The following is a 12873-nucleotide window of genomic DNA, read 5'->3' as shown; positions in this document are numbered from 1 at the left end:
TACCGCGTCATCGGACAGTGGACCGAGACGCTGCAGCTCAAGGTGAGTCCACTCCACCGACACAGTTCATTTAGAGAAGAAGTGCAGGTGAATATGGCTGAAAGCTTCAGACTCTTTTAACTATAACTTAACTATAAATAATCTTCTGAAAATGCAGTGCAGTATATCTACAGTATATGGTCAACAAAAACAACCACTAGATGGGTAAAGGGTCAATACAATAACTTTGAATGCACCATGAGGTTTACCAGTTTCAAGTAAACACACCATTGTTTTTCCGACAACGGTAGCTACAGACTGTTGGACGTCCTGCTCTTGGAATCCTCTCCAGTGAAATACAGCCACACTTTGTAGCATTTAGCTGTTAGCATTATAACGTGTTTAATACAGCTACTAGCAAACGGTGGGCTAACGTTACCTACTGCCAGGTGTAGTGTTTACTAGCGTCACATGCAGCCATAGGCACCGATACCTTGGGTGCTCCGGAGCTCGAGCACTCACGGAGAATACTGAGCGCCAGTAGGCTCCATTCATTTACAATGAAACATTGCAGTTGGTGCTAAGTAGAGCATCTGTCATAGTGTGATTGGTTATGTCGCTGTCAGTCCCCTGCTCCATATCCTATCCACCAATCACAGCGTCTCTCAGATGAAAACGCCTCTTTAGTGATTCTTAATTTCCCACGAAGCTGATGGCGGTTACTTGTCAGTTCAAGTTCTCATCTCCAATCCTATCTGTATTTGTGAGAAGTGGCGCTGTCCTGAGTTGAAAGATGGGCAGCGCAGGCTTTTAAGAGGCGCCGGAATCTGCGTTGCCAAGGCTTTCCCCGCCATTGTAAAGTTTAGGTGTATCACCCGAGCTCGATGAATGTCACTAAAAGACTTCACGGATCTAATAAGTAGTAGTCGGCCCGCAGTGGACTTCTTTAGAGAGTTTTGTCTTTAAGCTTTCTGAGTGTTATTTATGTATTATCTGCTCTAGTTTTACCACCATTTGAGACACAGTTAACGGTCCAAAATGATGTGAACAATGATGCACAAAATGTACGGGGAAATTACATTTTTTTTTATAAACATCACATTTTCTTTAGGAAGGACGCCTGAACCCCCTGCCAAATACACACACATAAGTCTTCCACAAAGCTGGGAAAAAATGTCGTTACCCAACCCTACATGTGAACGTTTGAATTCTGTAGTGAAGGAAGAAATCCTCCCAGCTGAGCAGTATTTCATTATTCCACTCAGAGGCTTGTGTTCCATTTCCAAAAATACTGTACGCTCCGAAGCAAAGTGATGTTGAATTATTAACCAGAGTTATAAGTCTCTGTGTTTTCTCTGGAGAATTACATTTCCCCAGCTTCATTCATGACTCTGAGCACACCGGAGGATCTAACAGGTTTCTGCTGTGGACGGGAGTGTTTGTCTGATCCCAGAAAGCGTTTACACAGAGATCAATCTGCAAAGAAACTGCAGTCATATTATGGGATACATGCAGATGTAAACTGTGGGAAATTCTGCACAGCTAAAACACAAAATAAACTGCGTCCGGAGCTTAGCACCACCCAAGATGAATGGGATTGGTTTAAAGAAATGCAAACAACCCAGAGAGTTTTTTTCTCCCATCCCAGAATGCATCTGTGGTGTGTGTGGCAGACTTTATGTGGAGATATGAAGGGCTGTGAGGGATCGCTCTCGCAGAGATCAAGGTTAAATGTTATCTCTGCTAATGAGGCTTAGCACCCGACAGAATCTCTCTCCGACTTCCAGACTTGAAAGACGAGCGGAGGCAGATTTTCTGAGCCGTTCCAGATAACGCCGCTCGCTGCTGCTGGGTCAGAATCACCTCTAATTGTCAGGCAAATTCAACTGGAGACATTTTCCCGTTTGAAAATATTTTTTTTGATATTTTTAACATCTGAAAAACAGAAGCTGAAGACGCAGTAAAGAGGTTGTTTTTCTGCAGCAACATTAGCGAGATATTGTCGAGATATGAAAAAAAAAGAGCCCCAAATGCAGCTTAAGAAAATTTAAATTTTGCTTAATTTTGTGAGAAAATGAGAAGTATTAATATCTGAATATACTGTTTCACTTTCTGAAACAGGAACAGTAAAGAGTCTTTGTGTAGGTGGCGGTGTGTTTGAAATGCCTCGGGTTGTGTGTGTTTGTACACGTGCGTCCATGTGTATGTACAGTAAATACCATGAAACCTGTTGATAAGAACATTAAAATGAGAAACAATAATTGGACAAAAAGAAATCAAGGGACATTTAGAATAGAGAAAAATGTGCGATTAATTTGCAAGGTAACTAAATAAATATCAGTCCCATAGCCTAGTGGACCTTTTTTTCACGCACACACAGACACACACAGACACACACAGACACACACACACGCACACACAGACACACACACACACACACACACACACACACACACACATATATATATATATATATATATATATATATATATATGTGTGTGTGTGTGTGCATGTTAACTGCTTGTTAAGTTTAAAACTAAAGAAAGGAAATCATTTCCAACTTTCTTTTACTGAACAAATTGAACATTGAGTTGAATAAGCGACTAAAACTGGCGGGCCAAAATGTATTGTGAACATAAATTGATATGCGGGCCGCATCATAATCTGCCAGGGGGCCGGATTTGGCCCTTGCGCCTTATGTTTGACACACATGATATAGACAGACAGGCCGGGACTTGTAGGAACATGAGATCATGATATTTCTCCCCCTTTCTGTCAGTTTCTGTCTTTCTCATCGTCTGCTCTGTGGCGTTTGCTTCCTGTGACCTTCCTCTCTTTAAGTGAAGCTGAAACCATGGCGACAGCTTCTGTCGCTCCTGGTTACAGAGCAAAAGAAAATGGGACAAGATCCTAATAGGATTCCCTCTGTCTGAGAGTCTGAGCTCAGTCAGTTTTATATTATTACATATATTCAAACAGAACGAGGATTAGCTTCATGTGATTTAGAAATGATTGGCAGATGTTTCCTCTGGCAGATGTTTCCTTCCTCAGGCAGATGTTTCCTCTGGCAGATGTTTCCTTCCTCAGGCAGATGTTTCCTCTGCCAGATGTTTCCTCAGGCAGATGTTTCCTCTTGCAGATGTTTCCTCAGGCAGATGTTTCCTCTGGCAGATGTTTCCTTCCTCAGGCAGATGTTTCCTCTGCCAGATGTTTCCTCAGGCAGATGTTTCTTCTGGCAGATGTTTCCTTCCTCTGGCAGATGTTTCCTCTGGCAGATGTTTCTTCTGGTAGATGTTACCTTCCTCAGGCAGATGATTCCTCTGGCAGATGTTTCCTCAGGCAGATGATTCCTCTGGCAGATGTTTCCTCAGGTAGATGTTTCCTCTGGCAGATGTTTCCTTCCTTTGGCAGATGTTTCCTTCCTCTGGCAGATGTTTCCTCTGGCAGATGATTTCTCTGGCAGATGTTTCTTCTGGCAGATGTTTCCTTCCTCTGGCCGATGTTTCTTCTGGCAGATGTTTCCTTCCTCTGGCAGATGTTTCCTCTTGCAGATGTTTCTTCTGGTAGATGTTACCTTCCTCTGCCAGATGTTTCCTTCCTCTGGCAGATGTTTCCTTCCTCTGGCAGATGTTTCCTCAGGCAGATGTTTTCTCTGGCAGATGTTTCCTCTGTCACATGTTTCCTCTGGCACATGATTCCTCAGGCAGATGTTTCCTCTGGCAGATGTTTCCTCAGGCAGATGTTTCCTCTGGCAGATGTTTCCTCTGGCAGATGATTCGTCAGGCAGATGTTTCCTCTGGCAGATGATTCATCAGGCAGATGTTTCCTCTGCCAGATGATGATTCCTCTGCCAGATGATTTCTCTGCCAGATGATTTCTCTGCCAGATGTTTCCTTCCTCAGGCAGATGATTCCTCTGGCAGATGTTTCCTCTGGCAGATGTTTCCTCAGGCAGATGTTTCCTCTGCCAGATGTTTCCTCAGGCAGATGATTCCTCTGGCAGATGTTTCCTCTGGCAGATGTTTCCTCAGGCAGATGTTTCGTCTGCCAGATGTTTCCTCAGGCAGATGGTTCCTCTGCCAAATTTTTCCTTCCTCTGCCAGATGTTTCCTTTCTCTGGCAGATGTTTCCTTCCTCTGGCAGATGTTTCCGTCCTCTGGCAGATGTTTCCTCTGGCAGATGATTCCTCAGGCAGATGTTTCCTCAGGCAGATGTTTCCTCTGCCAGATGTTTCCTCTGGCAGATGTTTCCTCAGGCAGATGAGTCCTCTGGCAGATGTTTCCTTCCTCTGGCAGATGTTTCGTCCTCTGGCAGATGTTTCCTCTGGCAGATGATTCCTCAGGCAGATGTTTCCTCAGGCAGATGTTTTCTTTGGCAGATGTTTCCTCTGGCAGATGTTTCCTCAGGCAGATGTTTCCTCTGCCAGATGTTTCCTTCCTCTGGCAGATGTTTCCTCTGGCAGATGTTTCCTCTGGCAGATGTTTCCTCTGCCAGATGTTTCCTTCCTCTGGCAGATGTTTCCTCTGGCAGATCATTCCTCAGGCAGATGTTTCCTTCCTCTGGCAGATGTTTCCTCTGGCAGATGTTTCCTCTGCCAGATGTTTCCTTCCTCTGACAGATGTTTCCTTCCTCTGGCAGATGTTCCCTCAGGCAGATGTTTCCTCTGGCAGATGATTCCTCTGGCAGATGTTTACTCAGGCAGATGTTTCCTCAGGCAGATGATTCCTCTGGCAGATGTTTCCTCAGGCAGATGTTTCCTCTGCCAGATGTTTCCTTCCTCTGCCAGATGTTTCGTTCCTCTGCCAGATGTTTCCTTCCTCTGGCAGATATTTCCTCAGGCAGATGTTTCCTTCCTCTGGCAGATGTTTCCTCAGGCAGATGTTTCCTCAGGCAGATGTTTCCTTCCTCTGGCAGATGTTTCCTTCCTCTGGCAGATGTTTCCTCAGGCAGATGTTTTCTCTGGCAGATGTTTCCTCTAGCACATGTTTCCTCTGGCAGATGATTCCTCAGGCAGATGATTCCTCAGGCAGATGTTTCCTCAGGCAGATGATTCCTACCTCTGGCAGATGTTTCCTTCCCCAGGCAGATGTTTCCTTCCTCAGGCAGATGTTTCCTTCCTCTGCCACATGTTTCCTCTGACAGATGTTTCCTCTGGCAGATGTTTCCTCAGGCAGATGATTCCTCTGGCAGATGTTTCCTCTGGCAGATGTTTCCTCTGGCAGATGATTTCTCTGGCAGATGTTTCTTCTGGCAGATGTTTCCTTCCTCTGGCCGATGTTTCTTCTGGCAGATGTTTCCTTCCTCTGGCAGATGTTTCCTCTGGCAGATGATTCCTCTGGCAGATGTTTCCTCAGGTAGATGTTTCCTCTTTCAGATGTTTCCTTCCTCTGGCAGATGTTTCCTTCCTCTGCCAGATGTTTCCTTCCTCTGGCAGATGTTTCCTTCCTCTGGCAGATGTTTCCTCAGGCAGATGTTTTCTCTGGCAGATGTTTCCTCTGTCACATGTTTCCTCTGGCACATGATTCCTCAGGCAGATGATTCCTCAGGCAGATGTTTTCTCTGGCAGTTGTTTTCTCTGGCAGATGATTCCTCAGGCAGATGTTTCCTCAGGCAGATGATCCTCTGGCAGATGTTTCCTCTGGTAGATGTTTCCTCTGCCAGATGTTTCCTCAGGCAGATGATTCCTCTGGCAGATGTTTCCTCTGGCAGATGTTTCCTCTGCCAGATGTTTCCTCAGGCAGATGATTCCTCTGGCAGATGTTTCCTCTGGCAGATGTTTGCTCTGGCAGATGATATCTCTGGCAGATGTTTCTTCTGGCAGATGTTTCCTTCCTCTGGCCGATGTTTCTTCTGGCAGATGTTTCCTTCCTCAGGCAGATGTTTCCTTCCTCAGGCAGATGTTTCCTTCCTCTGGCAGATGTTTCCTCTGGCAGATGTTTCCTCTGGCAGATGTTTCCTCTGCCAGATGTTTCCTTCCTCTGGCAGATGTTTCCTCTGGCAGATCATTCCTCAGGCAGATGTTTCCTTCCTCTGGCAGATGTTTCCTCTGGCAGATGTTTCCTCTGCCAGATGTTTCCTTCCTCTGACAGATGTTTCCTTCCTCTGGCAGATGTTCCCTCAGGCAGATGTTTCCTCTGGCAGATGATTCCTCTGGCAGATGTTTACTCAGGCAGATGTTTCCTCAGGCAGATGATTCCTCTGGCAGATGTTTCCTCAGGCAGATGTTTCCTCTGCCAGATGTTTCCTTCCTCTGCCAGATGTTTCGTTCCTCTGCCAGATGTTTCCTTCCTCTGGCAGATATTTCCTCAAGCAGATGTTTCCTTCCTCTGGCAGATGTTTCCTCAGGCAGATGTTTCCTCTGCCGGATGTTTCCTTCCTCTGGCAGATGTTTCCTTCCTCTGCCAGATGTTTCCTTCCTCAGGCAGATGTTTTCTCTGGCAGATGTTTCCTCTAGCACATGTTTCCTCTGGCAGATGATTCCTCAGGCAGATGTTTCCTCAGGCAGATGTTTCCTCAGGCAGATGATTCCTACCTCTGGCAGATGTTTCCTTCCCCAGGCAGATGTTTCCTTCCTCAGGCAGATGTTTCCTTCCTCTGCCACATGTTTCCTCTGACAGATGTTTCCTCTGGCAGATGTTTCCTCAGGCAGATGATTCCTCTGGCAGATGTTTCCTCTGGCAGATGTTTCCTCTGGCAGATGATTTCTCTGGCAGATGTTTCTTCTGGCAGATGTTTCCTTCCTCTGGCCGATGTTTCTTCTGGCAGATGTTTCCTTCCTCTGGCAGATGTTTCCTCTGGCAGATGATTCCTCTGGCAGATGTTTCCTCAGGTAGATGTTTCCTCTTTCAGATGTTTCCTTCCTCTGGCAGATGTTTCCTTCCTCTGCCAGATGTTTCCTTCCTCTGGCAGATGTTTCCTTCCTCTGGCAGATGTTTCCTCAGGCAGATGTTTTCTCTGGCAGATGTTTCCTCTGTCACATGTTTCCTCTGGCACATGATTCCTCAGGCAGATGATTCCTCAGGCAGATGTTTTCTCTGGCAGTTGTTTTCTCTGGCAGATGATTCCTCAGGCAGATGTTTCCTCAGGCAGATGATCCTCTGGCAGATGTTTCCTCTGGTAGATGTTTCCTCTGCCAGATGTTTCCTCAGGCAGATGATTCCTCTGGCAGATGTTTCCTCTGGCAGATGTTTCCTCTGCCAGATGTTTCCTCAGGCAGATGATTCCTCTGGCAGATGTTTCCTCTGGCAGATGTTTGCTCTGGCAGATGATATCTCTGGCAGATGTTTCTTCTGGCAGAGGTTTCCTTCCTCTGGCCGATGTTTCTTCTGGCAGATGTTTCCTTCCTCTGGTAGATGTTTCTTCTGGCAGATGTTTCCTTCCTCTGGTAGATGTTTCCTCAGGCAGATGTTTCCTCTGACAGATGTTTCCTCTGGCAGATGTTTCCTCTGGCAGATGTTTCCTCAGGCAGATGTTTACTCTGACAGATGTTTCCTCTGGCAGATGTTTCTTCTGGCAGATGTTTCCTTCCTCTGGCCGATGTTTCTTCTGGCAGATGTTTCCTTCCTCTGGCAGATGTTTCCTCTGGCAGATGTTTCTTCTGGTAGATGTTACCTTCCTCAGGCAGATGATTCCTCTGGCAGATGTTTCCTCAGGCAGATGATTCCTCTGGCAGATGTTTCCTCAGGTAGATGTTTCCTCTGGCAGATGTTTCCTTCCTTTGGCAGATGTTTCCTTCCTCTGGCAGATGTTTCCTCTGGCAGATGATTTCTCTGGCAGATGTTTCTTCTGACAGATGTTTCCTTCCTCTGGCCGATGTTTCTTCTGGCAGATGTTTCCTTCCTCTGGCAGATGTTTCCTCTGGCAGATGTTTCTTCTGGTAGATGTTACCTTCCTCTGCCAGATGTTTCCTTCCTCTGGCAGATGTTTCCTTCCTCTGGCAGATGTTTCCTCAGGCAGATGTTTTCTCTGGCAGATGTTTCCTCTGTCACATGTTTCCTCTGGCACATGATTCCTCAGGCAGATGTTTCCTCAGGCAGATGATCCTCTGGCAGATGTTTCCTCAGGCAGATGTTTCCTCAGGCAGATGATTCCTCTGGCAGATGTTTCCTCTGGCAGATGTTTCCTCTGGCAGATGTTTCCTCAGGCAGATGATTCCTCTGGCAGATGTTTCCTCTGGCAGATGTTTGCTCTGGCAGATGATTTCTCTGGCAGATGTTTCTTCTGGCAGATGTTTCCTTCCTCTGGCCGATGTTTCTTCTGGCAGATGTTTCCTTCCTCAGGCAGATGTTTCCTTCCTCAGACAGATGTTTCCTTCCTCTGGTAGATGTTTCCTCAGGCAGATGTTTCCTCTGACAGATGTTTCCTCTGGCAGATGTTTCCTCAGGCAGATGTTTCCTCAGGCAGATGATTCCTCTGGCAGATGTTTCCTCTGGCAGATGTTTCCTCTGGCAGATGTTTCCTCAGGCAGATGTTTCCTCAGGCAGATGTTTCCTCTGGCAGATGTTTCCTCAGGCAGATGTTTCCTTCCTCAGGCAGATGTTTCCTTCCTCTGGTAGATGTTTCCTCAGGCAGATGTTTCCTCTGACAGATGTTTCCTCTGGCAGATGTTTCCTCTGGCAGATGTTTCCTCAGGCAGATGATTCCTCTGGCAGATGTTTCCTCTGGCAGATGTTTCCTCTGGCAGATGATTTCTCTGGCAGATGTTTCCTCTGGCAGATGATTTCTCTGGCAGATGTTTCTTCTGGCAGATGTTTCCTTCCTCTGGTAGATGTTTCCTCAGGCAGATGTTTCCTCTGGCAGATGTTTCCTCAGGCAGATGATTCCTCTGGCAGATGTTTCTTCTGGCAGATGTTTCCTTCCTCTGGCCGATGTTTCTTCTGGCAGATGTTTCCTTCCTCTGGCAGATGTTTCCTCTGGCAGATGTTTCTTCTGGTAGATGTTACCTTCCTCAGGCAGATGATTCCTCTGGCAGATGTTTCCTCAGGCAGATGATTCCTCTGGCAGATGTTTCCTTCCTTTGGCAGATGTTTCCTTCCTCTGGCAGATGTTTCCTCTGGCAGATGATTTCTCTGGCAGATGTTTCTTCTGGCAGATATTTCCTTCCTCTGGCAGATGTTTCCTCTGGCAGATGTTTCTTCTGGTAGATGTTACCTTCCTCAGGCAGATGATTCCTCTGGCAGATGTTTCCTCAGGCAGATGATTCCTCTGGCAGATGTTTCCTCAGGTAGATGTTTCCTCTGGCAGATGTTTCCTTCCTTTGGCAGATGTTTCCTTCCTCTGGCAGATGTTTCCTCAGGCAGATGATTCCTCTGGCAGATGTTTCCTCTGGCAGCTGTTTCCTTCCTCTTGCAGATGTTTCCTTTCTCTGGCAGATGTTTCTTCTGGCAGATCTTTCCTTCCTCAGGCAGATGTTTCCTCTGGCAGATGTTTCCTTCCTCTGGCAGATTTTTCCTTCCTCTGGCAGATGTCTTCTTCCTCTAAATTATCCCCCATGTCTGTATTTCGTGCGGCGCATTCACACGGGATAAGTGTCTTCTGTATTTCACTCAGATTCCTTGACATTATCCATATGTCAACACTTTAATCTATAATTTGTCTCTTTGCTTTCTCTCTCTCTCTCTCTCTCTCTCCTGTGAAATGAAGTTGCCTTAAAGTGCGCTCGGAAACGCCCAGATATATAAACGATCTAGTCTATATCCTCGACATTTCACTTCCAGGATTGCTCCGGTGCCGACGAAAATTTCCCCAGATGTCCGTCCCCTTCCTCTGTCTCTGTGTTGGCGTTCTAACCTCTGGTGGATTTGTGAGGACTATGGTTAACTGCTCCTCAGATCTCTGCAGGGTAAATCCAGACAGCTAGCTAGACTATCTGTCCAATCTGAGTTTTCTCTCGCATGACTAAAACTACTTTTGAACCTACACATGTTCCAACAAAACAAGTTCCTTCCTGAGGCTGTTTACACACACACACACACACACACACACACACACACACACACACACACACACACGTTTATCGGTGTTTAAAGCCCCCAATGTCTCCTTCCAGGCAGCGCTGCCTGGAGCACTGGGATTAGGCAATGGTTATGGTTATGGGTAGGGTTAGGTGCCTTGAAGTCAACGGTCGGAGACGTTGGGGGCTTAAAACACCATCGAGACACACACACACACACACACACACACACACACACACTATCTCTCTCTCACACACACACACACACACACATACACACACACAGTATCTCTCTCTCTCACACACACACACACACACACACACACACACAGATCATGTATGTCAGCGTGGCACATTAGTATAATTGATCCATACATAACGACTCTGTTAACAGCAGTGAGTTCACACAAAGGTTACTAATCTCCTGAATATGCTGATTACTCTCCTGTTCTCCTTCATCTCACACTGCCTCGGAAAGGCCTCTACGTGTTCGTTAGATAAATCATATTAACTCGGACTGTCACGCCTGAACGCATACACAGTTTTCACCTGCTGAAGCTTTTACGAATCATTTTAGACCCAGAAATGGAGATAACAATGGTCCAAAATGATGTGAAAAAGAGACACAACACGACTTCAAAGAGACACAAAAAACCCAGATTGAAAAACGTATCCTTTTCTTGAGGAAGGACACCTCCCCCCCGCCAAAAACACACACCTAAGTCTTCCACAAAGCTAGGGAAAACCCTGATGTAGTTTCAGTTTGTAATGAGCAGAGAGAGAGAGACAGAGAGAGACAGAGAGAGAGGGAGAGACGCGATAATGGGAGACCTAATAGCTCCGGCTCAGCCACATCTGGCTCACCGGCGGCCATCAAGGTGAATAATTTAGTATTGTGAGGAAGCAGAGGCATGGCAGGGAATAAAGAACGCTGCGGAACAAATCACAGCTGCGCTGGGAGAAAACATGGCTGCAGAGGACCAGGCACACATCAACTATATCAGATATCTGTCTCTGTGGATCAGCGCTGGAATGTTAAGTACATTTACTCACATGTAAAGGACAGTACTGTCCTTCAGTCCAAATGTTGAGGTACTTGTACTTTACTTGAGTCTTTTCTTTTCATGCCACTTTCTACTTCTACTTCGCTACATTTCAGAGAGAAATATTGTACTTTTTACTCCACTACATTCACCTGACAGTCAAGTCACAGTTTACATTGTTTACAACTCACTAACTGTCAATCAAATCAGTCTCTCCCATTTAGGCCATATATTCTTTCTATTCAATTAATCAATTTAATCAAGATCCACAGGCACCACATGTGTGTGTGTGTGTGTGTGTGTGTGTGTGTGTGTGTGTGTGTGTGTCTGTATGTCTGTGTGTCTGTCTGTCTGTCTGTGTGTGTGTTTGTTTCTTCGGCAAAAGAACATTTCATCCTCAACCGTTGGGTTGTTTCCCTCTGCCAAACAGTCAAGTCACAGTTTACATTCAGACCACAGTCTAAATCTAAAGATGGCTGATGCGTCTCCATTTCCTCTCAAATTTCTCTTTTCTCTTTTAGTGAAGCCAAAATCTCCCAGATATGGGCTCTGCTCCGTAATTTTGGAGCCAGACTCTACGCTGTAGTGATCGGGCGGTATCCATGTCCCGCCCACACACCCGCTGAGTTATCGCGACTCAGTCCCAACTGTCAATCAATTACGTTTCAGTTTGTTTTCACAGCATCAAATATCTAATAAAAACCAAACCAATCAGCAAAACTAGCCCTTGAACAAACATCAGAAGAAAAGTCTTTTTGCAGAACGTTATGATGTCACAGTGAAGTGTTGTCAGCGACATCATTATTATCACAATCTAGCTTGGTTAGCCAGCACTTATCTTGCATTTCAAGACCTTACTTCACAAGTAAGGTCTGGCTACACCACAGATGCATTATGGGATAGGAGAATAAACTCTCTGGGTTGTTTATGACTGACGAAGTTGTCAGTTTCCCGTCCAGCGCCCGCGTCGTTTAAATAGCAAATGCACCTGCGTCCATCTGTGGCCCATGGGCGTGCTGGTCTTACAGGGAGGTGTGTTCAGGTGCATTCTGGGCGTGCTGGTCTTACAGGGAGGTGTTCAGGTGCATTCTGGGTGTGCTGGTCTTACAGGGAGGTGTGTTCAGGTGCATTCTGGGCGTGCTGGTCTTACAGGGAGGTGTGTTCAGGTGCATTCTGGGCGTGCTGGTCTTACAGGGAGGTGTGTTCAGGTGCACTCTGGGCGTGCTGGTCTTACAAGGAGGTGTGTTCAGGTGCATTCTGGGCGTGCTGGTCTTACAGGGAGGTGTGTTCAGGTGCATTCTGGGAGTATTGCTATCTTGAGGCAGTGGGAAGTGATTGCACCATTGACCAACAAAAACCTGGTCTAAAGTTAATAACGCAGCATTTCATTGTTATTTTAACAGAGCATTAGTAAAATGCTCCTAGGCTCATGCACAGCGCGCACACTATGCTTGTTACACACACAGGGACGCACAGCAGCACACACACAAAACATAAAACTGAGCTTTTCTAAAACTTATTCTTGTGAGTGCATACATCTAAAAAAACATCAGTTTTGTGTAAAGTATGTTGGAGGAGAACTTGTTAACATCAGCTGCTTAGACACAAAACTTGGGAGAAAAGGGTCCAGGCTGAAAAATACCATACTTACCCTTTAAGAGTGGCGTTGCCCTTTTTAAATGATACAGTTGATCATAATCAGTGTGTTTGGCTGATTTGTTAATGAGCATACCGAATGCTAATTAAAATTGACATATGCTTGGAGGTATATTTGTTTCCATGCTGTGTGTTTGTCATGCGAACGTGCTAACATTATTTTGTTGAAGCATGAGAGACGCCGTCGCCACGGTGATACTTGTCTGATTAGTGTGCTTTTCATTTGGTTCCCGTCACTCAGGCG

The 12873-nt window shown here is 45.9% G+C and overlaps 1 protein-coding gene across 2 annotated transcripts in view; it reads left to right on the top strand.

Annotated features, from left to right (window-relative positions):
* Positions 1 to 12873, top strand: part of LOC116063564 (metabotropic glutamate receptor 7-like) — a 480756-nt gene that overhangs the window by 409651 nt on the left and 58232 nt on the right. For both annotated transcript variants that reach the window (XM_036002392.1, XM_036002393.1), the window contains one exon: positions 1 to 42. This exon is cut by the window's left edge and continues 98 nt beyond it. In XM_036002392.1, coding sequence (XP_035858285.1) covers positions 1 to 42 — 42 coding nt within the window. The remainder of the gene's footprint in view (positions 43 to 12873) is intronic.

This window comes from Sander lucioperca, chromosome 6, assembly GCF_008315115.2.
Source record: "Sander lucioperca isolate FBNREF2018 chromosome 6, SLUC_FBN_1.2, whole genome shotgun sequence".
Taxonomy (NCBI): Eukaryota; Metazoa; Chordata; class Actinopteri; order Perciformes; family Percidae; genus Sander; species Sander lucioperca.
The sequence above is the reverse complement of the archived record's forward strand: the minus strand, read 5'-3'. Positions and strand labels throughout refer to the sequence as shown.